The following is a 27,198-nucleotide window of genomic DNA, read 5'->3' as shown; positions in this document are numbered from 1 at the left end:
GGCAGTAACTTGGATTGAAAGTCAGATATTTTGGCAGTCAGCAGCATAGTGAGTTGAAGCAGTCAGTGAGCACTAGCGCCATTAACAGCTGGTCCACGTGCAGCCGGAAACGAAAGAAAATCTTCGAGGGTCAGTAAGTATATTAAACTGAGAAGTCAAGTAGATCAGGAAGCAGGTTAGTGAAAATTTTAAGCGGACGACATGCCTTGTGTTTGGAGATTATCCAGAAATGACTGTAACAGCTCCGGGGATTCAAAGTGCTTCGTCGACAAAACAAAACTGCAGGAAGAAGAAATAAGATTTAACAGAGGAAAGAGAAGGATTTTTTTGTGCTTTTTTATATTTTTTTTTAGTAAGAAACAGGGAGGAGAAGAGAAATTAAGCAGATATAATGCTGAAAACCAGTGAAAAGAGCAGAATATGAAATGGTGAGTAACTTAGCTTTTAGAAGTTCACAGGGCAGCCTTGTTTCAGCAATGTCCCAAAGATAATGCAATTAATCTTAGAAGTAAAACAGAACCCCTCCCTTCTCCACCTAATCAAACACAATGGCTAAAAACTAGTGAGTCAGAAATATAGGCTCTATACCACCTAAAACACAGTATTTTAAACAAAACTGCAGGAAGAAGAAATAAGATTTAACAGAGGAAAGATATTATATGAATATCCCTCAATCTATAATTTTATTCCTATCTTCTATCTTCCTTACTTATTCATATATCAGAAACTGAACATTAATTTATAAACACATCTCAATACTAACCATATTCTTCAATTCTTTCCTGTAAATGGATCTATTGTAAATTGGATGCATTTCATTATAGTAAACAAAAACTAACTAGAGCATAAAGATGTAAGTATAAACCTAAAAGAAATGAATTGTAAAAAGTTTAGTTTACTCCAAATCATTCAGGCCACTATCAGATTAAGTACCATGTAACTCACACTGCATAATAAAGAAAGACAGGAGAGACAAGTAAATCAATTACAACCCACATCTGGAGGCACTGTATCAACATGACATAATCATGATGACATTAAGATCCAGAAAAGAGTCTCTCTATCTACCCTACATCAACTTTTCATGTCTGAATAATTTGTATGCACAGTATTTCAACATTGGGAAGGGAGCCTGTCTTAAGCAATAATCTTTTCTTAGTGTTATCACTTTAGCAACTCTTTGAAAACTTTTGTGAACATATTTTAACATTTAGCACAAAGGTCTTGCAGTTACCATTTTTAAATTTTTCTGTTAATACAAAGCAATTTCAAAACATTATCATACTTTAGTAAACAGAGAACACTATGAAAAGCCTGAAAATTTATGTGTCAGCTTTTCCTCCATGCTAGAGTTCTCATTCCATTTGTCCAACATTTAATGCATAAATACTTATCAGTCTGTATTTCCATAAACGACAGTTCTGTGAGTGTTACTGGCAGGCCCCAGAATGGAATGAAGACAAATGAAGGCCAATTCTACTGCTCCTCCCATCTCTCTCACCATCACCAAACAGTCATGACATCATGCATAATCTACATATAATTAGTCCAGAGAGCTGGAATTTCCATCTAGATATAGAATTTTCTCCTGCTATTTGAATGGAGAAAAAAATATTCACACAGTTCTATTACAGCTGAAAAACCATTCCCATGTATCAAAATCATTTAAAACCAAAAACATTAAAACTCATCTTCATATAACCACAGAAAATAAATATAAAAATAAGAATAAAAACTCAGTTTTCACTGAGAAGATAAATCATTCAGTGCATAGGTGTTTCTTGATTTGCCAAAAATTCTTTGCGACTTTCAGGGTCCTCAAACTGATGAAATTTATTCTTATAAGTAACCCTCATCAGCGCTGGGTAATAGAGCCCATACTTAGCCCCAAGCTCTCTTAAAGGTTCCCTCAGTTGCAGAAATTGCTTGCACAGCTGTACTGTCTCTTTGGCAAAATCCAGAACAAACAGCTTTGAATCCTTATAAGTCAAGTTTTTTATTTCCTTTGCCACCTTTAAAATTTCTAGAACATGTTGAAAGCGCAGCAAGCACATAATAACTGGCCTGGGTTTTTCCTGATTTTGAGGTCTCCTCCCTGGGATCCTGTGTGCCCTTTCTATTTCAATTGGCACTGTTGTCTTAAACGGAAGTATCTTCGGGATTAATTCTTCCAGAAAGGATATTATATTTCTCCCTTCTGCCCCTTCCTTTAAACCAAGGATCCTTATGTTCTGCCTTCTTGACCGGTTCTCAAAATCCGTCATCTTCTTTACCATTTCTTTTAGGATCTTATGATCCTCTTTATAATCCTGCTGTACTTGTTCAATTTTTTTCTATTCTGGCTTCAAGCTTATCCATTCTGCTGTTAACCAAGTCCAACTTGTTATTCATAATCACCATCTCTTTCTTCATCTCAGTCAAAGTTAAACTGATGTTTCTTAGTTCTTCCATTATCTCAATCATATCCAAGGCATCCATTGGTAAAGGGATCCCACTAGGGGTTTGTGGATCTTCTTTTAACCTTTTTGTCTTTTCAGCAGACTTTGTAGGAATTTCCTGCAACTTCTGCTTGCTAGAAGTCATTAGTGTAGGATTTTATAGGTGAGTAGAAGAAAATTTATAACGCTGTAACCCAGTAAATGCTGCCCAGAGGAGGGAGCTCAACAGCTAACCAGCCATTAACCACGTCTCCAAGTTCCAGAATTGAAACATTCAACTTTCAACAAACCCTGCCCTGAAGCTAAAGTTAAGTCCTTAGATTTTTTTTAAAACATTTTTTCAGCATTGTTCATTGTTTAAGACCAGATTCTATGAAGGGCAGAAGGGGGAACATGAGCCAGTGAGGTTAATTCTCTTTCTAGTGCAGTTGTTAAAGTTTTACAATGCACGGGGATCTAAGGCTCTGTCCCCTTTCAAAAGAAATGAAGATAATTAAAGTAGTTAAGAGTTTCTCTTTGCAGAACAACACTCCCGAGTGAATCTGTTATGGATTTCTTCAAAGTGTTTGAGAAGGGTATTTTGTGAGATTATTTTGTTCTTTCTCATTCCTGTATATATTTTTGGTGATACAAGTCACTTAATCCCCCATTGCCCCAGGTACATTAGATAGGGTGTGAGCCCACCAGGACAGATAGGGAAAAATGCTTGAGTACCTGAATGTAAACCACTTAGGTAATAAGTTGTATAGAAATACGAAAATAAATATATAAATAATTAATAAACGTGGAAACTTGGTTACCCTGGCAAGCTATTCCACAGCTGTGGGCCCACAAAAGAAAAAGAAGAAATAGTATTAGCATAATGGATCTTACAGAGGTCGCCTTTCAGATTGTTTCAAATTTCAATTCTCAGACTGGTTTGTGTAGCTGGATTGTAGCCTGTAGACAAGCAGGTGCTGACAGAAATTTATTAATTTATTCAATTTTCTAGCTTGTCCTCCCCAAAAAAGCCTAGAACAGATCACAAGTTTACATACATAATAAAGGTTAGTGATAAGATAGTTGGAGTGAGATCTTCAAAAAAGGATGACAAACATATTTTGAGTTAACAATAAGATATGGGCACATTCTTCATACAATAATAAGACAATTTCAATAAGCATTGAAAAATCTGTACAAGGACTTTGAATTGTATTGAAAAAGCCACTGGCATCCAATGAAGTTGGTACAATTTTGGAAGAATGTGATCCCAAAATGATTCTAGCTGCAGAATTCTGAACCAGCTGATGTGCCTTCATTTTCATTTTCCTCATTCCTAAATACAGCATATTACAAAATTCCAATCTACAGTACTAAGCATTAGTGCTTGAACCACTAATCTAAAATGAAAAGCTGAAAAGACAATTTTCAATCCCATCAACATTCTAAAATGATGAGTGCACAATCTGTCCTATCTGATTCCTCAAAGACCAATCATAATCCACCCAAACACCTAGATTCCTTACAGCTTAATTCACTTTCTACAATAAAACTATGCATATGGATTCTGATAGAAAAATTGCCTTCAGAGTATCCAGATGCTAATATCTGTAGGCAGTTTTCCTATGGCCAAAAACAAAAACAAAACTGCCCATAGTGTTGCTTTGCTATGACAAATCCTGCAAATGTAAACAACCCACGCAACATCATACATTGGTTATTTACTCCATAAAGCATATGGTTTTAATTTATGACATAAATGAAACAAAATTGCAGGTCAGCTGAAGTGCATTGGCAAAACTGTGTGTGTGTGTGTTTGTGGGAGGGGGGGTGCTCAGCTCAGAGCAGCAGGCATAGCAGGGGATGGATACAGCATGTTGTGTTTGGAGTGTATGAGGCACTCAGTATTAGAATAGCAGTATTTTGAGATACCTGATAAGGTAGAATTTATGCTGAAAACTCTCCACAAGTTAATATCTTCACACTGTTATAAAAATATATATATAAATAAAGTGCTATAGTGCTAATAAACTGCACTAAATAGGAACAGATAATCAATTGAGGGGGTTTCTTCTTTTATTTATTTATAAGTTTCATTATTTACAGATCAAGTAAACACACACTTGTACAGAAAGTGAATTAGTCAGAAAGTAGTTCATACAATGTAAATCATACCTTAATACCATTTACAAAGAAAGTTTAAAAATTAAGAAAAAAATTGACTAAGTCGCTCAAGTCCTCAACCTAGGATTCCAAGGTTACACATAGACGAAAAATAAAGGAAAATATACTATAATATAGCAAGATGACTACAGATAGTGCTGAGGTAGGAGCATCTATATAACTTTTGGGGGGTGGGGCTCTCACGTTAGGGCTAAGCGTGATGTCTGGCCCAAGAGAAGCGACTCTGGTTTCGTCAAGACCAGGAGCCCTGAATGGGCTGGCTTCCGGCGTCGCAACTACTGCTCCCTGTATCCTCCGCAAACACTCTTCGATATTGCTGAAGGTTGGGACGTCGGGATGCTGCGTACCACTAGCGGCACTCCTGCCTCGCCTCTTCAGCATCTTAAAAGTGGCTACTAGAGCCGGAGTAATGCACAATCGCAAGAAAAAGTTCTGAGTGTCGCGGTTCGGAAGCGATCCTCTCAGCACTCCTGTAGCGTGGCCATCTTGGAATCCCGGCTGTGTTTTGTATAATGTTTTTTTTTTTTCTTCTGATAAGTGAATGAACAGAAGGAAAAAGCCTGCTTCCAAATTGTGGTACATTCTTACCTTTTGTAGCCCATTGGAAAATCCTGGACTGGAGAGGGAACCTTTGGAATAGGTTCTGGTCGACACATATTATGATGTTAGAGGTTGGTTGCTGTTAAAATATGATGTGTGACTGGGTGGATTCAAAGAGTAAGAGACATCCCTGTTGTCTGATGCCTTGCAGAGTGGTATACAACAGAACAACAAGGAAGACTTCCAATGCCCCAGGGGTGGATATCAGAGTTCCAGACTTTGGGAAGACCTCTTCTGTGGAATTCTTAGACAAAGGAAAGCTAGCAGGTAATCATAACTTGTTTCCTCACACACATAGCAAAGAAACAAGTAGAACTTATAGTGATTACAGATGCAGGCCTAGGTCCAAATTTCAAACATACCCCACACTTGCATATTGTGGGCTAGATTCAATAAATGGTGCCCAGTTACATGCTGGGATGATCCACAGTAAGCTAGTATTTGTAACGTTTAGTCCCCCAAATGTAAGGTTTAGAGGGGTAATGTTGAAGCAGCCTTACAATCCGCTAGGTCCCGGGTTCAATACCCTCATAGAAGATTCTCATTAGGAATGTTCACCCAAAAAACAGAGACAAGTATCAAAAACAATCACAAAAGATACATCAAATAGTGAGGATAGAACCTCAAACACCCAAATGCCCACAATGCAATGGTGTTTTTGCTGGGGTAATGAATATCACCACTGTAACATTTGACTATATGAACTGTAATTAAAATAAAGCCAATACTTAGCTTTCACCCGACGGGAGCTCTTGTCGTTTCGCCTTTTAAAGCTTCGTCTGGGGTTAAAGTTTATAAGCCTTCATGTTACTGTGTAGAGCACATTAGCATAAGCACCACTGCACGTAGAACTGTGGCCTACTTCAATCGATGTCGGTTTTAGCATCGGGAAATGTTATAGCACAGTTTCAGTGGGAGATTTTTTAACCAGTGATGATATTCATTACCCCAGCAAAAATACCAGTGTGTTGCGGGTGTTTGAGGTTCTCTCCCCACTATTTGATGTATCTTTTGTGATTGTTTTTGATACTTACTTGTCTCAGTTTTTTGGGCGGTCTTTATCTGCTAACATTTACTATGTTACTATGGAGGAAGAATTGTTGCACATACCATCAACCTTAACCATGACTTTGTGAAATCCCTTCCTCGGGTGGTTGTGCAGAGAGATCAGCTGCAGAATTTTTATACTAAAGAAATGGCCCAATATCCCTCCTCTCTCCTAATGGTCCAATGACAGGCAGTGAGAGAGGTATCAATGAATCACTTTGGTAGCATTCTTTGGCCAGGTGGGATGGGTCTTGCCAGTTACTGTTGTGGTGGTCTTTCACCCTACAACTTAGGTTTTGCTTTTTGAGCCTCTGCTTTAAATCCCACTGTATCAAATCATTTGGCAAAGATAGATGGACAGTTAGACAAATCAAAATGTATCTAGATATAAAAAGCTTACTATTAAATACATATGTTTAAAAACCTAGTTCAAGTTGTTTCACTTATATTTAATATGATAGGTAGGCCTGCCTATCCTTATTGTTTAGTTTCCTGTGTCATTTATGGAATTTTTGCTTTATTTGGGTTTTACAGGGAGGTTTTTTTTTTTTTTGGGGGGGGGGATGTCATCAGTTGTGTACTTTACTGCTCAATGTAGACGTTATTGCACAAATTGCTCAATAGTGTGTCTGTTGATAAACAGTGTGTATTAGAGTACACTGTTGAGCAATAGATCACATAATTGATGATAAAAAGAAAATATAACATTTGGGGGTCTTTTTTCCTTTCACTTCAGGTTAAAAAGACATGAAATGACATGGGAAATGTAGTCAACATTCATTATGGTGAACACTGCCTGCCTTGTTTGTTTATGAAAATTAAATTCATTTAGCTTGGATTTGGCTCTTCTTCAGTTCAACTAACAGATTTTCTAGCTTGTCTACCTCCACAACTGTTAATTGGGCATTTCAGGTTGCTGGTTATCCTCACTGATCTCTGACAGTGTCTTTTTGAAGGTTATCTGCACACACTAGTACAGCATCTGGTGAACAATGGGTACGTGAGAGATGAGACAGTCCGTGCTGCTCCTTATGACTGGAGGATTGCTCCCAGTAAGTATGCTGAATTTGATTGTATTTAATGCAAATATCTAATATAATAAAACCCTTACCTACGCATGCGTAGTTGAAACGGCATGATCCCTGCCGCCGTGATTTCTGCTTCCTTGGCCGTGTTTCATGTGTGGCGCATGCGCGGAAGTGAAGTCTGTGGCGGTTTGATTTGCATGCGTAAGAGGAGCCTGCAGCGCTGATTTTCACCATTGCCGATGTCGCTTCCTGTCTAGGGCAGGGAGGGAGGCTTCAACTCACTGCTCCTGCTTGCTTCGGGCCTTCCTTGCTGCCGGGACTGCTCCTGCCTTCACGCAAAAAGAAAGTAGGTGGGAACCAGCAGCGACGAAGGACCAAAGCATGCAGGAGCAGCGAGTTGTGAATGCTGTGCTTCCGACGGCTGTGTGAGACCCGGGAGGAGAGGGGAGGGAGGGGATGAGAAACGCTACTGATGGATGGCCTACTACAGGACAGGGGGAGCAGGGAAGAGGTGCTGCTGGACAGGGGGGAGGGAAAAGGAAGGGAAAAGAGCTACTGCAGGACAGGAAGAACGGAATGGGTGCTGCTGGACAGGGGGGAGGTAAAAGGAAGGGAGAAGGACTACTGCAGGACAGGGGGAGCAGGCAAGGGGTGCTGCTGCACAGGGAAGGATGGGAGGGAAATGCTGCTGCTGCACAGGGAAGTGGGGGGGAGAGGGAAAGGGGGCCAGAGAGCAAACTTGCTATGCTTTGGAGGGAAGGGTGTGCTGGGGGCAGGCAGCAATCTTGGTTTGCTCTGCAGGGGAGGAGACAGAAGGGGGCCATGGAGAGAGACAGAAAGAAAGGCAGGCAGACATGGCACCACAGAGAGAGACAGGCAGGCAGACAGATGCACACAGAAAGACAGCGGGCAGAGAGAGAGACAGAAACAAGAAAGACAGACAGATGGGGCCAGGGAAAGGGAGAGACAGAAAGAATAACAGACAGACAGGGGGCCAGAAAGACAGATAGATAGCTAACAGCCAAGGAAAGAGAGAGAAAGAAAAAAAGACAGACAGCGGCCAAGGAGAGAGAGAGAAAGAAAAAAAGACAGACAGCTCACATGGTAAGTTTTCATTAAATTTTGTGATCTGTTAAGTCTACACATCTATTCTAGCACCCGTTAATCTAACGTGCTTAAACACTAATTAGAATATAAAAGCAATGAGTAATACTATTTATTTTAAAAATTTATATATCGTATTATATCATTAAAAACATATTCAGATATAAACATGTGCTGAGAGAGCAATCAACAAAATGCACCTAAAAATAAACAAATACAAAAATGAACTTTGTATATCTAAATATTTTGAAAATGAGCCCCTTAAGATCTTACCACTTGCTAAACCTGGTTATTCTTTTTGTACTGACATTGATTTGATTTTATTTGAAAGTTCAGTGATATCAAAAGTTCATAAAGAAACCTGGAAAAAGAATGCTGACTGTGCTGTCGAAATACTGGCTCATAAGTGTTTGTTTAAAAATGCACTATATTTAAATTTTCAATTCCTTTCTTTCACACTCACTTTCTTTCTTACTGTACTCTGTTCATTTTTCTTTTCCAATCCCTGTTTCTGCCTGCCTTATTGTCTATGTTTTCCCCTCTTTTTTCTCTCTTGTTTTATTAGATGAACAAGAAGAATACAACGACAAGCTGAAAGGCCTGATTGAGGAAATGAGAGACACTTACCAGAAACCTGTGTACTTGATCGGGCACAGTTTAGGGGGGTTGTATCTCTTGTACTTCCTGATAAACCAGCCTCAGGAATGGAAAGACACATATGTCAAGGGCTTTATTTCCCTCGGAGTTCCCTGGGGTGGAGCCGTCAAAACCCTAATGGTGCTGACCTCAGGTGGGATATTCTGTTCATCATGTTGTTCTTTAAGAATGATTCAGGATGATTGATATAGGCCATGTGAGGCCTGGTCTCTGGACTCTGCTTTGTCATAAACCTGAACCTCATCTTAGACCTCTTCTCTTGGGTGGTCTAGGAAGAGATTCTGATATGTGTTCATCACCTTTGGTGATTTTTTAATGCAACTGCTGAGTGATGAAAGACTGGGATTAGAAGTTCCTTTTGTGAAATCACATCAGCCTTTTCCTTTAATGATCCTCGTGGAAGTGAGGGGACTGGAAAATTAAGCATACCATACCATACTATGTTTCCTTTGTAAAGGAACCTAATGGATTGCAATTTTTAAAGATATTCACTTAACTGAAAATTGCTTTCCTCAGACTGGTTCAACAATATACCCATGGCTCATAACACATGTACTTCTAGCTATATGAGTACAGCTCTTTTTTTCCCTCTCGTGGCAGTCTGGAGCAACAGAGGATCTCCTCGGGTGTGGGAGCGCACTCTGCCCCTCCAGTCGGAAGGCTCAGCGCAAAATCCGAACCAATTTAAATTTTCTTTTGGCTCTGCCATTTTATTTCCTCCCACGGTGGTCTGTAGCAACAGAGGATCCCCTCGGGCATAGGAGCGCACTCCGTCCCTTCATGCCGCTCCAGTTGCTGAACCAGTTAAAGGGCTCAGCAGCTAACAGTGCACAACAACTGAGAAATGACACTACAAACTCTTCCACACTGTGCTACTGCAAAACTGATCCACAGCTTTCGTGCTGCATGAAAAAACTGCTACCATATCTCTGACTCACAGCCTTCTTTCATTGTCCCTTCCTTCATCCTCTCGTTGCGCTTGAAAACTGCTACCAGCAATTTGGCTCACAATCTTTTTTACTGTGAAAACTGTCCCTTCCTTCATTCTTTCACTGGGAGTCTGGTCAATCTCCCCTTAACTCTCCCCCACTCACCTTCTCTCACACCTTAGTCCACAGTACTCTCCAAAACTAAACATGAAGACTTCCATTAGACATCCTTCTTCAGCACGTGATTCTCTACCTAATCTGCTTCAGACTCTGGTCCCACAGGGTTACAGCCTTTGAATCAATACCTCCCGCCCTCTTCCCCTCCAACAAACAACTACGACTTGCCAATGACTACTACCCTTCCCCTACACACTCACACCAACCAGGACCAGACCCTCTCCCAATTCAAGCATTCCACAACACCCGCCACCCACCCAAAAACAACCCCAAAAGACAACGACAACTACAAAACATTACCCTTGCTGAACCCACAGCACTCCCCAACATACATACTTTTCAAAGTGCCTACCTTAACATATGCTCCATTAGAAATAAAGCCCAGCTGAGATCTCTGTTGCTGAAGGCCCACTTATGTACCTTTGGAATAATTCTAAAATTCAAAATAAGGGTAGATCCCTTTCATGGAAGAGGTGGCAACGGGCGGGGGTATGGTTTGTTCATCAATTGATCTCCTCCACTTCATTTATCCCATTTGATACTTTTTGTTCTGTAAACTCACTCCCATCCTCTGTATATCCCCAATGGCTTACGCTTACTGAAATACTAGCTAATGTGCAAATGCGCCCTGACTTTATGACCTCTCAACAAACTATTCGTCACTGGTCTACTTTGGCTTTACTGAAAGGTAGGGCGATATCTCTTTTTTATAGCATCTTAAGAGATCACACCTTCACCTTTACACCTCAATCCATGAACCATTGGGGCTCTATCCTAAAGACCACGCTTTCTGAAATAGATTGGGAACTCTTCTGGTCATCTACAAATCGTCCTCTATTATCCTCAAGAGTTTCGCAATCAATGTTCTTTGTTATGTGGAATGTAGTATGGACTCCATTTCGAATGTGGAAAGCGAAACTGAAACAAGACCCTACCTGTTGGAACTGTTTGAAAGAGCCTGGAACTCTTGATCACATGCTTCTTCACTGCACTATGGTTCATTCCTTTTGGATTCGTATCTGGGACACCATAAAATCTATTACCAAATGTTCAGAAGCTATTTCCATAGACATTATAATCCTTCGTTCTCACCACCCTTGTTTCGCACTATCAAACTGTCCTCCTAAACTTATTGACACCATGATTGTGACAGCTCTTATGCACATTTTGAAAAATTGGAAGTCACCCACACTACTAGACTATACCTTTTGGTGGAACTCCTTGAGCATGTACCACAAATTCGAATCATATGCATATGAAAAGAACATGATATCTCGTTTATCTACAAATTTGGTGCGAAATAAATCACCTTGGTCATTCTTAGATTCATATGTTCATTCTGCCTTGTAGACACTTCTGCCTCTTTCTCTCTCTCTTTCTTTATCTCTCTTTTTTCTTTTTTATTTCAATTCATCTTCTCTGCTTTTCTACCCTTTCTATTTCTTTTCTTAGCAGTTTCAAATACTCTGAATTCTTCTTACTAATCTACTATATGCAAATAACAGCAATTATGGTTTCTTTTGTTTCTACATCACTATTTCTTATTCAATTTTTATGTATTTGAACTGCTTTCTGTATATTACTTATAATATTCAATAAAATTAATGAACTAAAAAAAAAAAAAAAGAAAGAAATAAAGCCCACCTAGTGAAATACTGGCTAATAAATTCCCAGCTGGACTTAGTCTTTCTGACCAAGACTTGGCTCATCTCAAACAATGACATAATCATCAACGACTTCCTACCCAATGGCTACAAAATAGCACCATTCTCCAGAATCCTTAAAAGAGGGGGCGGAATCACCATCATGCTTAGAGACCACTTCAACTTCCAGATCATAGATTCCAAATTGATGGACGACCTAGAAATTCTCACCTGTAACCTCTCAAAACAAGGTCTCACTAACCACCTGGCCACCACACTGTTCTACATCCCGCCCAACAAATGGAACAAAGCTAGTCAAGACTTCTTCAAATTTCTCCTTTTAAACACTTCCAAGGACAAATACAATCTACTTCTGGGCGACATAAATCTCCACCTTGAACACCAGGACTCCCAATCAGTTAAGGATCTATTCTCTGGGAATCTCCATCCCCCCCACGACTATCACCCATCAGAAATTCACCACCTAGACCTAATCTCCTTCTCGTCAAAAGATCCAACCTCCCTCTCCCATCACCCTTATAAATGAAACCTGGACCAACACTATCTGGTCGGACCACCTGCTCACCAACTTTCAATTGCTTTGGAGCAATTCAAACTCTAACCCATCAGCCAAACACAGAATGGATACCCCAATCACAACCTTCAGACCCTCCCTAAACCCCACTGAATTCTGGTCACATTTTGAATTAACACCCAACCTTGACACAGGAATGAACTTCACCGAAAACTGGAACAACATCAGTAACCTGATCTTAGACAAAATTGCACCACTAAAGAAAGGAAAAAAGAGACGACACATAATAGATGGATGGTATGACGCCGAACTGACAATACTAAATGAAAGGCATGACAACTAGAAAGAATCTGAAATAAAACAAAGATGAAAAAAGGACAAAGCAATATGGAGATCTAAGATAACATGAATACAAAAGAATGGCAAATGAAAAACAACGCACGTTCTATTAGAACAAAATAGGCTCTCCCACATCCAACAGTAAAGAACTTTTTAAACTAGTCAACACGATATTTGAAGTTAATCATCATAAAAGATCCCCCTCTACCCAATTACCAACTGCAAAGCTCTTTGCATCTCACTTCCAGACAAAAATCCTTTTGCTTAGATCTTCCTTCCAAAACTTCCCCCTCAACAACTCCCTCTTTACCTCAAACCCGCACTGACTCAATTCCTGCCGACATGACTTGGAACCTCTTCGAAACCCCCAACTGGTTCCAATCCCTACGACTCTATAACAAATATGCCAACTCTTATTGCCGCCTAGAAACCTGTCCGCCCATCATCATGAAAACAGCCCCATCTCCCTTTAAAGACTTGCTCTACGACTGGATCTCACAACGGATGACCAAAGGTGAGTTCCCATCCAAACTAGGCCACATCCTCATCACACCCATCATGAAGAATCACAAAGACCCCATCTCCTTAACCTCCAACTACAGGCTAGTAGCCAACATTCCCTTCTTCACCAATTTGATGGAAGGACTGATCAACATGGCACTTATTGACTACCTGGATAAATTCTCATTGCTACATGAATACCAATCAGAATTCCATGCACACCACAGCACCGAAACCGCCCTAGCCTCCATCGTGGATTACATCTCTTACATACTCAGCTTCATCTGAATTTCCAACTTCCTCCCAATGACTAAACCCCCTACATACCCCCTCTTAATTTCTTTACCTTGCTCCCCTCCATCTATCCACACCCCAAACACGTTGTATTGTTGCGATATACCTGTATCTCCACAAACCTGTAACTGAACCAATACCATATAATCACGCTGTTTGCTTCAACACTGTATACCTTCTTGAACTGAAAAAGTATGTCGGGATATAAATAAAGCTATTATTATCATTACAGAAACCTTATTTAGGTTTAGGGAGAAATACAGCATATAAACCTGGCATTATCAAAAATATTCTTACTATTTTACATTCTCTTCAATGACCACATAAATAGCATGTGTACAGTACACAAGTACATGTGGGGATAATTTTAGAACAAGGTGCTTAAGTGAGACATCCAAAACAGCACCTACTTTAAGCTTATTTTATAAAGGTCACATGGCACCTATGTGCCTTTATAAAACAGCCTCTTGTAACAATCTAATCTAGATGATCAAAAAGTAAAAGGGGCAATGTGTAAGGACAAGGTCATTGCTAAGATACTAAGGGGCTCATAATCAAAAAACTATAATGTCCCAAAAAAACACCTAAGTCAGCACTTGGACATCCTAATCATAGGACATCCAAGTGCCGATAATCAAAACCCTTTTCCTGGATGACCAGTGAGATGTTTCTCCTGCTGTACATCCAGAGTTCCAGGGGGTGTGCTGGGAGACATAGGAAGTGTACGGGGTGGGTGGGAGGGGCATACTGTGATGTGAGGCTCAATGCCATGGAAGAGCATGACAGAGGTATTCTATTAGGATGAATTTTCTATGTAGCATTCAGTTTTTCTCATAATGGCGGGGAGATGGGTTTTGTTGATCCTTTTTCAGTATTTATGATTTATAAAATGACAGTTGTACACCATATTGTTCCTTTTTATACTTTACTAAAATGATTTCAATATAAAATAGCTATTCAAGACTTGTGTGGATAGGATCAGAAAGAGTCTGCGTGGACAGGGCAGGAACGGGGACAGAGTCTACGGGGACTGGGCAAGGATGGAAACAGAGTCCGTTGGGACTGGACAGGGATGGGGATGGGGTGGAGACAGGGACAAACTTCTCTAGTACTTGGGACCTCGGTTGGCCACTGTTGGAAACAGGATACTGGACTTGATGGACCTTCGGTCTGTCCCAGTATGGTAATACTTTTTTATTTATTTATAGTTTTACAACAGTTCTACATCCAGAACAGTAAGGAATGGAATTTTACAACCTCAATAAAATCAAACACAAAGAAAATCTTTACATCATAAACTGCTTCCATCAAGCCCACATTAAGGGAGGGCTAAATACTTTTAAAAAACAAAATTTTCATATAGGAAAACAAGAACAATAATTCCCCTGTACAGAAACAAAAATATATATTTTATAGTCAACCACAAATAAACCTCAAAAAAAGGAAAAAAAACTCTTCTAAACATTTAGGTGTATCCTCAATTTCTCCTCAAAAAGAATCAGATATTTAAATTTTATGTTGTTCTTTCATATTTAAAAAGCTTTCCAATTGAATTGAATCCCAGAAAATATATTCTTTTCCCTGCAATTGCACTAGGCATTTGCAAGGAAATTTTAAATAAAATGTGGCACCAATAGCCAATATTCTAGATTTTAATGAAAGAAATAATTTTCTTTTCATCTGGGTGGATCTGGCCATATCAGGAAATATTTGTACCCAGTATGGTAATTCTTATGTTCTTATGTAACATAAAGTATACATTCCTCAAGTCCACAATTAAAGATTCACTACAATAAGTAATCTCATTATACAGGAAATAATTTTAAAAGAAAAAATATCACCTAATGACCATGAAAAAAAGAGGTATTCATTAAACAGAATAAGAGCTAACTAAGAGAATCTTCTAAATTCTCCTATATACGTTTTGTCGCCACAAAAAGCAATAAGATGAGAAGACTTGGAAATTTCTTTGGTTGAAAATGGGGTATAAAGTTAGGCATCCTAAGGGTTAGACATCCTGTCAGCCTAGACATCCAAGTAGATGATTTTTAAAAAAAATTGGGGGGATATTTCTGTGCTTCCAACTTCCCCCCTCCTTTACTAACGCGTAGCGCTGTTTTTAACATCAGCAGCGGCAGTAACTGCTTCAACGCTCATAGGAATTCTATGAGCATCAGAGCAGTTATTGCTGCTGCTGGCGATAAAACCCATGCTATGCATTAGTAAAGGAGGGGTTTGACATTTAGCAGGAAATGTCCAAATCAGACATAGACATCCTTTTTGATAATGGTCTAACCCGGCACTCATTTTCAAAACAGATGGACATCTCAAAATGCCCCCCCCCCCAAAAAAAAAAAGTAAAGTAGTGGGGCACCTTAGGGGACACTGCAATGAACTTCACATTAAAAGACCCAGGTACACATCTCACCATAACCCCCTTATAGTGTATGGTGAGCCCTCCAAAACCTACCCAAAACTTACTGGACCCAACTGTACACCACACCAATAGCCGTAATGCCTATAGTTGTCACCTATATGTAGGTACAGTGGGATTTATTTACAAGCAAGTATAAAACATAGAAACATGAGTGATTTAGAAGTATATACAATTACAAATAGCTTAGTGCCCCTTTTATCAAGCTGTGTTAGAGATTTTTAGCATGAGCCAGCATGGTAAATGCTCCAATGCTCATAGGAATTCTATGAGTGTTGGGGCTCTTACCTCACTAGCCCATGCTAAAAACCTCTCGCACAGCTTGATAAAAAGGGGGAGGGGGTTAGGAAGGTAAATGAGATCTATTCTTATCAGAAAATCAGTCAGATTGAGCACACACCTAGCTAGGCTCTGAAGTTAAGAGCTGCTACTAGATAACATACAACTTTGTGACAATGTCTTCTTCTGTAGCAAGAAGTTAGGAGTCAGAAGGCAGGAGCTTTCAGCAGATCACAGTGTAGAGCAGGTGGCTAGTAGAAGGCTGAACAATGACAACTCAGGTTGAACTGAAAAACTAGCATCCATCTTGGTTTCTAGCACTCCTTTTTATAGGGTTCAGGGAGGAATCGTTCTTGAAAATAAGCAGATTCCTTCCCTTTGTCAGATGAGCTCCCAAATAATATCAGTCTAGGATGTCAAATGCAATCTTTTATATTGTTTGGTTTTTTTGTTATATGTATTTTCTAGTCTATTCGCTGTCCTGGGTTCATCCTCAAAGAGGCAGTGGAAAGTAAAATTATGAAACAGCCATTTGGCTGCATAAAAAGTATATTTTTTTAATTCTGTAGAAATAGGTTTATTATTACAGAGGTACAATACTTAGAAGAGAAATGTTATAAAGCTGCTTCTTTGCTTTAGTGAATGAGAGAGAAAAAACAGTTTGCATGAATGGATGTCCTGTATGTCTGTGTAGGGGCTAGAGGAGGCAGAGAATGAGATAAGCAAAAGAGAGATCAAGGTATTGCAGCATGTCTTTATATATTTGAGTCTTGCTCTAAAAATAGTATTTATAGTTGTTAGATACTGATCTTAACATATTTTCCAGCATCTGTGCCATAATTTAGTACTTGTTTGAGACAATGGCCCTTAATTGATATGGAAGTTGTGGCTCTGGTGGATGGAATCAGTCTGTCTGGCTTCTTTTATTCTGTTTAAGTACTAGTAGTTAACATATTTTCTTGAGAAATCCAGTCTGGCTGGATACTCAAGATATGTGGATTATGGGCAGGGACTTATTCAATCTATCTGCACCAATATTCCCAGAGTCAGATTGTTTAATATAATATCCCAGAGTCCTTTGCTGACACTGGTTAGGCCATCACAAATGCTAACAACCAGCATTCAGTAATATAAGGCTAACACTAATGTTCTAACCCTCAAAGATAAGCCCAGAATTCAGAAAAGTCCTTGAACTCAAGTGGCCAAAGGTACAGGGAAAGATCGTACACATGACATGAGCTCAGTGGTTCAATTCCATCTGATGAGCACATCTAGGTGATAGTTTGCCACTGATGTAATATGTCCTTGATTACATGGCACATAGTGCAAGCCTTTTTCCTCATTGTTGGCTAAAATAGGTAGGCAAAATGAGGAGTTCAGTTTCACAGCATTCCCTTTGTGATGTATTGTAGGATATTGTTTTATTAAAACTTGTTATACCACTTGTTCTGATGACAGGTCAAAGTGGTTAAGACTGTAGCCAGACTCTGTCATTTACTATTTAAGCAGAGCCTATGCTCCTACAGATGGACAAAAAAATTAACAGAGAGAGCATGTGTGATGGAGCCAGTCTTTGTATTATTCACAATTCAGTTACTTAATGATGCAAAAGTTTATGACCATGTTACACCATTTTTGAAGGTTGCGCTGGTTATCTGTTTCTTTTCGCCTCAAATTTATAATTTTAATGCTTGCTCACTTTGCTTGCTACACAAGAATACCTGTTTACTTACATGCCCTGTTGATTCCCTGCCAACCTTCTAAGTGATTTAAGATCTTCACAGTAAAACATAATATCTTGCCATAAAAAGCTTTGGAATCATGATGATAGACAGTTTTTAGCTGTGTTGCTCCTACTCTGTGGAACTCATTTCCACTTTAGCTTTGATTAGAATTGTCCTATAATAATTTCAAAACAGGCAATGGTAAATTATATAAAGAAGCATCATGTAAATGATTGGAAAACTGGCATATATATGCATAAATGACAAAAACCTACCTAAGAGCTATTCTTTAAATACACACATATATTTGATAGGTTGTATATATGGGCAGGGTATGGGTGGAGTATGAAACATAGAAACATGATGGCAGATAAAGGCCAAATAGCCCATCTAGTCTGCTCATCCGCAGTAACCATTATCTCTTTCTCACATGCTGGCATGAAGATGTAAATGAAGCACTGGGGAAACATGCATGGAGTTATAGTTAAAACCCAAAACAGTAACAGCATGGTGGGGCAAGCAAATATAGGCCCCCCTTTTAGGCTTTTTTACGCCAAAGCTCATAGGAAGTCTATGAGTATCATAGCTTTTTCTGCCATGGCCAGCGAGAAAAAAGCCTAACATGGCTTCAATAAAAGGTGTGTGTGGGGGGGGGGGGGTAGAGTAGAGATAGAATGGTCATTGCAATCCTAAAAGCAATGACACTATTTTCATAGGTTAGGTGAGGGACACAGAGAAATGGGATCTGGATGTTGGACTACATATGGGTAAAAGGGTGATGGGATTTAATATACTGCCTTTCTGTAATACAATCAAAGCAGTTTATTATATACAGGTTTTTTCTACCCAATGTGGACATAATGCTACTGGCCAGACTGGATGGGTCATTTTGGTTTTTGTGTCACTATGTTGCTGTACACCAAGTGTACATTATATTCTTGTACCATTTTACTGAACTAGCCTGTCATTACTCTTGACTGGACAGTGAATGATATTAGAAGTACTGATACTTCTCTATTTTCCAGGGGATAACCAGGGCATCCAAATGGTTTCCAACATCAAGATCCGGGAGGAGCAGCGTATGACTACTACCAATCCGTGGATGATACCTAATAACCTGGCATGGCCTGAATCCCATGTCTTTATCTCATCACCATCCTACAATTACACCTACTGTGACTACCAAAAATTCTTCAAAGACATCAGTTTTGAAGATGGCTGGTACATGTGGGAAGACACCAAGGATCTTCTAGAAGAGCTGCCTCCTCCTGGTGTGGAGGTGTATTGCATTTATGGCACAGGATTTCCTACTCCTGAGACATACATATATGGTGATACCTTCCCACATGGAGATCCGATAGATATCATCTACTCAGAAGGGGATGACTCAGTGCACACACAAAGTTTGGGACTTTGCAAGCGTTGGCATCAACAGCAAAAGAAAAGGGTTCATATCATTGAGTTGGAGAATATAGATCATCTAAACATAGTGTTCAGTAATGTCACATTGAGTTACATCAATGAAATATTGCTGGGGACCTATGGAGTTGGCGATCCTATAGGCTACTAAACATGGGATCAGAGAGGTGAAGGAAAGCATGCCTGGAGAAGGAAGATTCAAAGACTCAAAATCACACACAAGGATCAGCTAATTTTATGCAGGGCCCCCAGTCTGTGGATTCTATAGCTGCAGAAGTACTGTATAATCTGTCCCTTCTCATCATGTTAGCTGGTTCCCATGGGAGAGTGAGAGTCTGAACTAGGTCAAGGAGCTGGCAGCTCTCTATAGCATGTTCTTATTTACTCCCTCCCTCCTTCCTTTTGCCACCTCCAATGCTCATTGGGTAGCAGAAGGAAGAGGAAGAAGAAATTGACAATTTATTGTGCTAGATCCTCTGCTGCATGGGACTGATCTTTGCTGGGAGCCCCACAGTTCAAAGATGCAATTGGCCCTGGACAGAAGAGGGTAAGGAAATGACCTGATATGCTGTCATTCTCCTCTTCCTCTTACTATTCAATCAGCTTGAGAGGCAGGCAGTAGGAAGCTATCTATGAAATAAGGTCTAGGGTGGATTTTAAGAAATGAAGGATTGAGGTGTGAGAATAGAGAGGTTTAAGGGGAAAGAATGTGAAAGAGGGGCTGGTAGTGTGAGAATAAAGCAGTTGCTCTCAATCTATTTCATGCTGTAGCACACTTGACATTAGGTTCACTTTACCATGCCACAGCAGCAACTGCCTTCCTCAACCTTGTCTCTCTTCCCCTTCCTACAACCTGGTATAATCACTTTCCCTTACTTTTTCCCCCTATCCTTCCTTTCCCTCTCCTCCTACCCTGCTGGCATAATCTCCTTTCATCTCCCTCATGCCCCCCAGTCCTAGTGTATTCATCTTTCCTTCTTTATCCAGCATAAACTCTGTTTTACTACTTGGGATCTATCTAGGTACTTGGGACCTGGGTTGGTCATTGTTGGAAACAGGATACTGGACTTGGTAGACCTTTGGTCTGTCCCAGTATGGTAATTCATATGATATTATGATCCACTCCCTGCACCCTGGGACAATCAGCTCCCATTCTTTCCCTACCCAGCATAGTCATTATCATTTCCTTTTCTTATCTCCCCATCTCATCCCAAAAGTACTTTCCTCCCATTCCCCCCCCCCCCACAGAACAGTCATCTATATATCTCACTCTTCCTGAAGATATTCCTTTACCTTCTCTGTCCCCTTATCATAACCTTCAGCTGCTGCCGTCTCCTTTCCCATCAGCTTCCCTTTGTAGTCTGAATTGTATGGGGCTGATAGGTCTCACTGACTATGGGGTTCTAAATGCATAAGGAAGCTAGCAGAGCAGTGGGTAAGGCCTGATAATTGATTCCTCCTGCTAACTGGGAAGATCTTGGTAAGTGAGAGAAGGGTGGAAGTAAGGATGTTACTGATGTTGGTAACAATGGTGATAGCTTTAAGTCCAGCTTTTCTCTCTACCAGCAGATCTAGCTTGCTGAAAACTTTCATGGTGCACAAGTTGTGAAATGCAAGATTAGAACAATTGGAAGATATATGAAAGGTGAGGTTGTGCTAGGAAAGGGGAGCTATGTGTATGTGAAAGAAGGGTGGGAAAATGTGAAAGGGGGGTTGTTGGGGTGGGGTGGGGGGTTGTGAGAGTTGATGGCTTATATGTAAAATGTAATAAAGGAGCTAGGAGGAGAGTAAATAGTTATGGGTTTGGGTGTGTGCATATGGGAAGAGAGAGAAAGAAAATGGGATGGAAAGAGGAAGGGTGAGAGAGAAGACTAGGATAGGATAGAAATAATGTGATGGGATAAAGAAAAGGGATCAGAAGAGGAGATATGAGAGGGAACCAGGATGCAGCCTTTCTCTGGATGCCCCGTCCACAAGATCCCAGAACCTCTTTTCCCTCTTCTTCCTCAATTCTAATCTTCCATCCTTCTTTACCCCCATTCTCTCTCTCTATTTCTGCTTCTCCATTCTAAATGTTTTCCCTTCATCCTCCATTGCATTCTAATTAATTCATTTGATATGTGTACAAGATTAAATGTTTCACAGTACAGAAGGGGTAGGCAAGCTGTGGGATAATTATGTAAGCCGAGTCTGAACCTGGACTCAAGTTGTTTTGCCTGTCTTGTATCTTTTGGGATTTGGGTCACTACTCATGTAAACTTTTGTATCAGTGCATTTGTGCTTGACTTGTGCATTTGAATAAATAGTTAAAAAATTGTTTCACAGTACAAAGAACTGAGAAAGCTGAGGTTGTTGTTAGGTGCCATCGACTCGTGCTTGAGTCCTAGCGACTTGATGAATTGTGGATCTAAAAAGAAAATTGGTTTTGAGCTAGTCTGCAAGTACAAAATCAAATAGTAAAATCTAAACAATGTATCCATAAGCTCAACAAAATAACATTTAAAATGAGAAACCTTAAAAACAAACCACTAGATCGACATTTAACACTAGCAGAACACACAAACTTAGTGGTACAAAAATGCTTTTTTACATCGTGGAAATTAAAAACCATAAAAAATATTTTGATTCTTTATCATTCAGACTATTGGTGCAGGCATTAGTTTTATCTATTTTAGACTAGTGTAACATCATCTATTTAGGAGCACCCAAAAAAATTCTAAGGAAATTAAGAATAATTCAAAATACAGCTGTTCGATTGATTTTTGGTTTAAAAAAAGAATGACCATATTAGTCCATATTATTGTTTACTTCATTGGCTGCCTTTGGAGGCAAGAGTATTATTCATATTTTCCTGTATCTGCTTTAAGCTGATATCGGGATTGTCACCAGCTTACCTTTTTCCTCATTTTGTGTTGCATAGACCATCAAGAGAAACTAGAAACTTCTACCTATTTGCTTATCCAAAAATTAATGGACCCTAGCATTTCAAGCTGGTAGGCAACAATCTTGGTTAGGTAAATGTATTCAGCAGCTATGCTATCCTATTGCAGTTTTTGGAAATTAATTAAGACCACTTTGTTCGATAAGTTTATAACTTAGTGAGTTTTATTATTGAAATTCTATTTTACAAATATTTGTATTTTTTACTGTATTATTGTATTTCGCAGATTGTCTAGATCTTTTTAGTGTAAACCGCCTAGAACTTTTGGTTATGACGGTATGAAAGAATAAAATTATTATTATAAATCTGACTGAAAAACCTTGTCTTTAGATGTTTCCAAAAAAGCAAATAATTAGATGTTTCTTAATTCTTGAGGCAAGGGATTCCACAAAAGTGGACCATATTAGGAAAAGGTCAAAACAAACCCCCTCTTTTATCAACGCATAGCGAGGGTTTTAGTGCCGGTAACTGCTCCGACACTCATAGGAATCCTATGACTGTGAGAGCAGTTACCGCCGCTGCTGGTGCTAAAACCCGCACTATGCGTCTTTAAAAGAGGGGGAAAGTGTTAAAGGTGATTGAATCTCAGAGATCAAGCATAATAACCTTTTTGAAGACTCGCATACAATACATGTTGGGAAATAATCCTTCAAAGTTTTAGACAGTAAATAGACTGTTTCTCCATTAAATAAGTTGTATGTGTGGAGAGGAGCATTTTCAATATGGACTCATAATCCGATTTTGGACGTTTTACTAAAAAATCTTCCAAATGTCCAACGCCAAATATGGTCTTTCTCAAGCCAGAAAAAATATCTATCTTCTTGGTTTGAAAATCACTGTATATTAAGGGCTCCTTTTACTATGGTGCACTAATGGTTTTAGCGCGCGTTACATTGCCGCACATGCTACACGCTTGCATTAGTATTTTTCATGTAGCGCGGGGTTAGCGCACCTTAGTAAAAGGAGCCCTAAATGTTTTTGTATTACATGCATATTTCCTTAAGGTTCATTTTGAAACAAAAACGTTCTAGGAGAAAATGTGCAAAAACAAGCCATTGAGATCAATGTTCCCTCTAAGCGGCACAGCCATGCACCTCTTTTGAAGACCCCATGCAACAATTTAAGATTGCCATGTAGCAGGAGCAGCACTTCCCAACCTCCCTCTTACCGCCTACTGGCCCACTTCTGCTGCTTCTCTAAACAGACTGCCTCGCTCTCCTGCGGGCCATACTTTTAAGATCAGCCATGACTCGGAATTGGAAGAAGATGACAGAGGGTCGTGACCAGCAGCTGTGTGGACTGAGGCTGCAGGAGAGTGAGGTAGGCTGGCTTGCCACTGTTGCTTGTCTAGAGAAGCAGTAGCAGTGGCTAGAATGGCCATGGGAGGTAAGAGAGGAAGTGCTGCTCTTGGTGCATGGCATTAGAAGATCTCGGAGAGAACGAGAGCCAGAAGGCCTTGAGCATGCGCAGATGCTCAAAGCCCAGCCCAGGCAAGAGGCATGATCTTTCCTTAACTGGCACAGCATGCAGCAGATGGGGTAAGAAGCTTGTTTGAGTGAGAGGGCGGGCAGATGCCGCTTCCAGCACAGGGGTGCGATGCCAGTTCTTGGGGGAGGGGGGGGGCATTCGCGGGCGGGGGGGGTGCAATGCCGGTTAGAGTGGGGGGGGGGGGAGTGCTCATTTATCGGGACATGCTCGTTTTGCGAGTTAAGGTTTGCGGGAGTGTTTTGCTCATCTTGTAAAACACTCACAAACTACGTTACTCGCAAACCGAGGTTCCACTGTATTTACATTTGCTAATTTGTAATGTAGTGGTTAGAATATGTCTGGTGTTGCAATGTATGAAGAATCTAACTTCTTGGGGGTTCCGTTTAATTTTAATTTCTATTTTTATATTGTTGTTATTATTTTATACTGAGTGAAGATCTGTGTTCTGCATGTTTGAACGAAGCATGGTTTTCTGTTAGAAATGATTGCACGATTGATCTATTTTAATCTGGTTTGTTTAGTCTTCCAATAGGTTTATTGGTCACTGCAGTGTTTTTGTTTCTGTCTCTTCCTGAGTAGGTGCTTCTGTGACTTGTGCAAGTTACTGCATTTATGGAATTGTTCTGTAGGTCAAGTGACATTTGTAGTGTTTTGTATTACTTAAGTTCACACTATACCTGGTATTGGATTTAGATCATATCTTTATTAGTATTGGCTCAAGGCAAGTTACATTCAAGTACAGTAGGTATTTTTCATGTTATTGGAGGGCTTATAAATTTTTAAGCTTTGAAAGTAACTTGTCCAAGATCTCAAGCAACATCAGTGGGATTTGAGCCCTGGCTTCCCTAGTTCTCAGTTGGCTGCTCTAACCATGTTTGGTAATCAGCAAACTAAAGGCTAGTGAGCGGAAGCTGGTGGTCCATTTGACAACCTACCAAATACATTGCTAGTTAAATTATTTATGGTTGTAGTGCAATGTGACATATTGCAATAATAAAGGAAATCAGAATGGCGCGGGGGGGGGGGGGGTAAAACTTTTTCACACCACTGCAATCCTATTTGTTATTTTAAAATAATGTTTTAATATGTATATGTGTATAAATATATTTTATGTCCAGCTTTACATTTTCTTTCCAGTTCAATACAAATAATTTAACTTCTCGATATTTGTAATATAATTTGGCATAATTTTCAAAAATTGCTTGTTTTTGTACCCCTCCCCACCACCACCACCATGCACCAGCCCAGTCCAAACCAACTGCTGCTCAGAACACATCATGACTTGCACATCTGCTTTCTTGGCTTAGAGTGAACACTATCATTAGTACTTCTTAGCTCTCTCTTTTCTGAATTTCCAAGCAGTATGAACAATACCTCCCTCTCCTCCTGTCTTATCCTTCTCCGTTCTCTTAATCTAATTGTAGTTCACCACTCTCCCTCTTGTATCTCGTTAGTCTGTTCTGTCTTTGTAATACGTTACTTTGTTGTTATTGAACCCCCCACCCCCGATTTTATGATATTATGTACAATCGCTTAGAATTAAGAGAGGCGATATATCAAATGTTCATTAAACTTGAGATGTCTGGGGCCGGCAGTCTTGCTAGACTGGCCACACAAACATCCTAGATGAGTAATGGGGAAGCCTAGAGAGCACTGAAGTGAACTTTACATAAAAAGTCCCAGATACACATCACATCATTCATAATGCCCTTATATTGTATGGTGAGTCCTCCAGGAATAGCAAAAAATGTACTATATCCAGCTGTACACCACTACAATCAGTGGCGTAGCGAGGGTGAGAGGTGCTTGGGGCGGTGGCACAACTCCCCTCTTCTCCACCACACCTCCACACACTCCTTTCTCACCCCTCTCCTGCTGCAAGTGACATCAGAGGAAGAGCTGATGCTGGTGCAACAGAAGGTTGGGGATTGCTGCTTGCAGCAGGAATGTGACTCTTTTTTTGGATATTTTTCAAACTGAAATCTCTTCCTGACCATTGTTGGAAAGACGCTACATTTTTATAACAAAACCAGAAACTAGAAATGACTTTATCCTTTAGGTCCAAACCAAAGGGCATGGTACACGATTGATAAAAAAAACAAAAAGATGAAAAAACTGTGAGGATTGCTGCCAACTCTACTTGTGTAAAAAAGCCCACCATTCAACCTCTCGATTGAGGCTGGAGGGGGAAATGGTTTGCCAATTGATTATCCATTGTTGCTCCCGCTTCCAAAAAAGAAACAGTAAATTTCCTCCCCGTGTAAAGAAGGGTGCTTCCAAAACAGTTAATTTCAAATCCAAATGAGAGGGCATAAGATGAAGTTAAGAGGTGATAGGCTCCGGAGTAATCTAAGGAAATACTTTTTTACAGAAAGGGTGGTAGATGCTTGGACAGGGCCGGATTAAAGGGTAGGCCCAGGGGGGCCTGATGCATAGGGGTTACCATATGTCCGGATGACTCGGGATTTCAGGGCAGATTTTGAATTTGCCCTCAGAAGGTCTCATTTGTCTGGGTTTTAGCATTGGGGAGGAGCAGCAGGAGAGCAAAAATTAAAAATCAGCGCTGCGCTGCTCCGGAGGACCCAGCTATAGCAGTCATTGTGCAGATGCACAGCCTTGTCAGCACATGCCGGCTGGTCACCTGATGCTGCGTTAGAACCTCCTCTCTCTTCTTCGCCCTCCCACCTCTTCCACACACAGTGCAGTGCATACCGAACAGTCAAAGACAGAAGGTCTGAGATTGGCAAGGACTCTCTTCCTCCCCCCTCCCCTCCGGGCTCCGACATGGCAGCCATTTCAAGCAGGCAAGCTGCCAGTGGCTGCCCCGAAGCTTTCCCTCTGCGGCGATCTGCCCTGTTGGAAACGAGAAATTGCGGCAGAGGGAAAACTTTGGGGCAGCTGAAAAGTAACATTTGGACAGTAGCATACTGGGAGGAGGGGGGAGAGAGGAGGAGAAGCAGTCTGCCCCGGGTGCTCCAAGGCCTGGTGTCATTAACTTCTTCAGCAACAGCATTTACAATTCGCTGCTGTTGCCAGCTTCATGCCTTCCTCTCTGCCGGGTCCTGCCTACTTCCTGTTTCCATGAAGGCAGGACCCGACAGAAAAGAAGGCCCGAAGCCGGCAACAGCAGCGAATTGTGAATGCTGCTGTTGCCCGAGAAAGTTCATGACGCCAGGCCTTGAAGCACCCGCTTAGGTGCTACACTGCCGACCGGGGATGGACAGAAAAAGGAAAGGGAGCAGAGGGGGAGAGGATTGCTGCACCCAACTGGAGGGAGAGAGAGAGAGAGGGAGAAAGAAGATGAGGCAGGAATGAAAGGAGGGAAAGGAAGGAATGAAAGGAAATGCCAGTTGTTCCACCACTTATTTCTGTCAAATGGGATGATCAGTGACACTCAGAAAAGCACACAGACAATATAAAGCATAAACAATCACACTTTATTATACATATATATATAA

General features: G+C 40.4%; 1 protein-coding gene across 2 annotated transcripts in view; it reads left to right on the top strand.

Annotated features, from left to right (window-relative positions):
- Positions 1-21,010, top strand: part of LCAT (lecithin-cholesterol acyltransferase) — an 87,590-nt gene extending 66,580 nt beyond the window's left edge. The window contains exons 3-6 of one of the 2 annotated variants that reach the window (XM_033942868.1): positions 5,353-5,468; positions 7,205-7,300; positions 8,946-9,170; positions 18,918-21,010. In XM_033942868.1, coding sequence (XP_033798759.1) covers positions 5,353-5,468; positions 7,205-7,300; positions 8,946-9,170; positions 18,918-19,462 — 982 coding nt within the window. In that variant the 3' untranslated portion in view covers positions 19,463-21,010. The remainder of the gene's footprint in view (positions 1-5,352; positions 5,469-7,204; positions 7,301-8,945; positions 9,171-18,917) is intronic. The other variant, XM_033942869.1, reaches the window with a different exon arrangement.
- Positions 21,011-27,198: the final 6,188 nt, after the last annotated feature.

Source organism: Geotrypetes seraphini, chromosome 4, assembly GCF_902459505.1.
Source record: "Geotrypetes seraphini chromosome 4, aGeoSer1.1, whole genome shotgun sequence".
Taxonomy (NCBI): domain Eukaryota; kingdom Metazoa; phylum Chordata; class Amphibia; order Gymnophiona; family Dermophiidae; genus Geotrypetes; species Geotrypetes seraphini.
The sequence above is the reverse complement of the archived record's forward strand: the minus strand, read 5'-3'. Positions and strand labels throughout refer to the sequence as shown.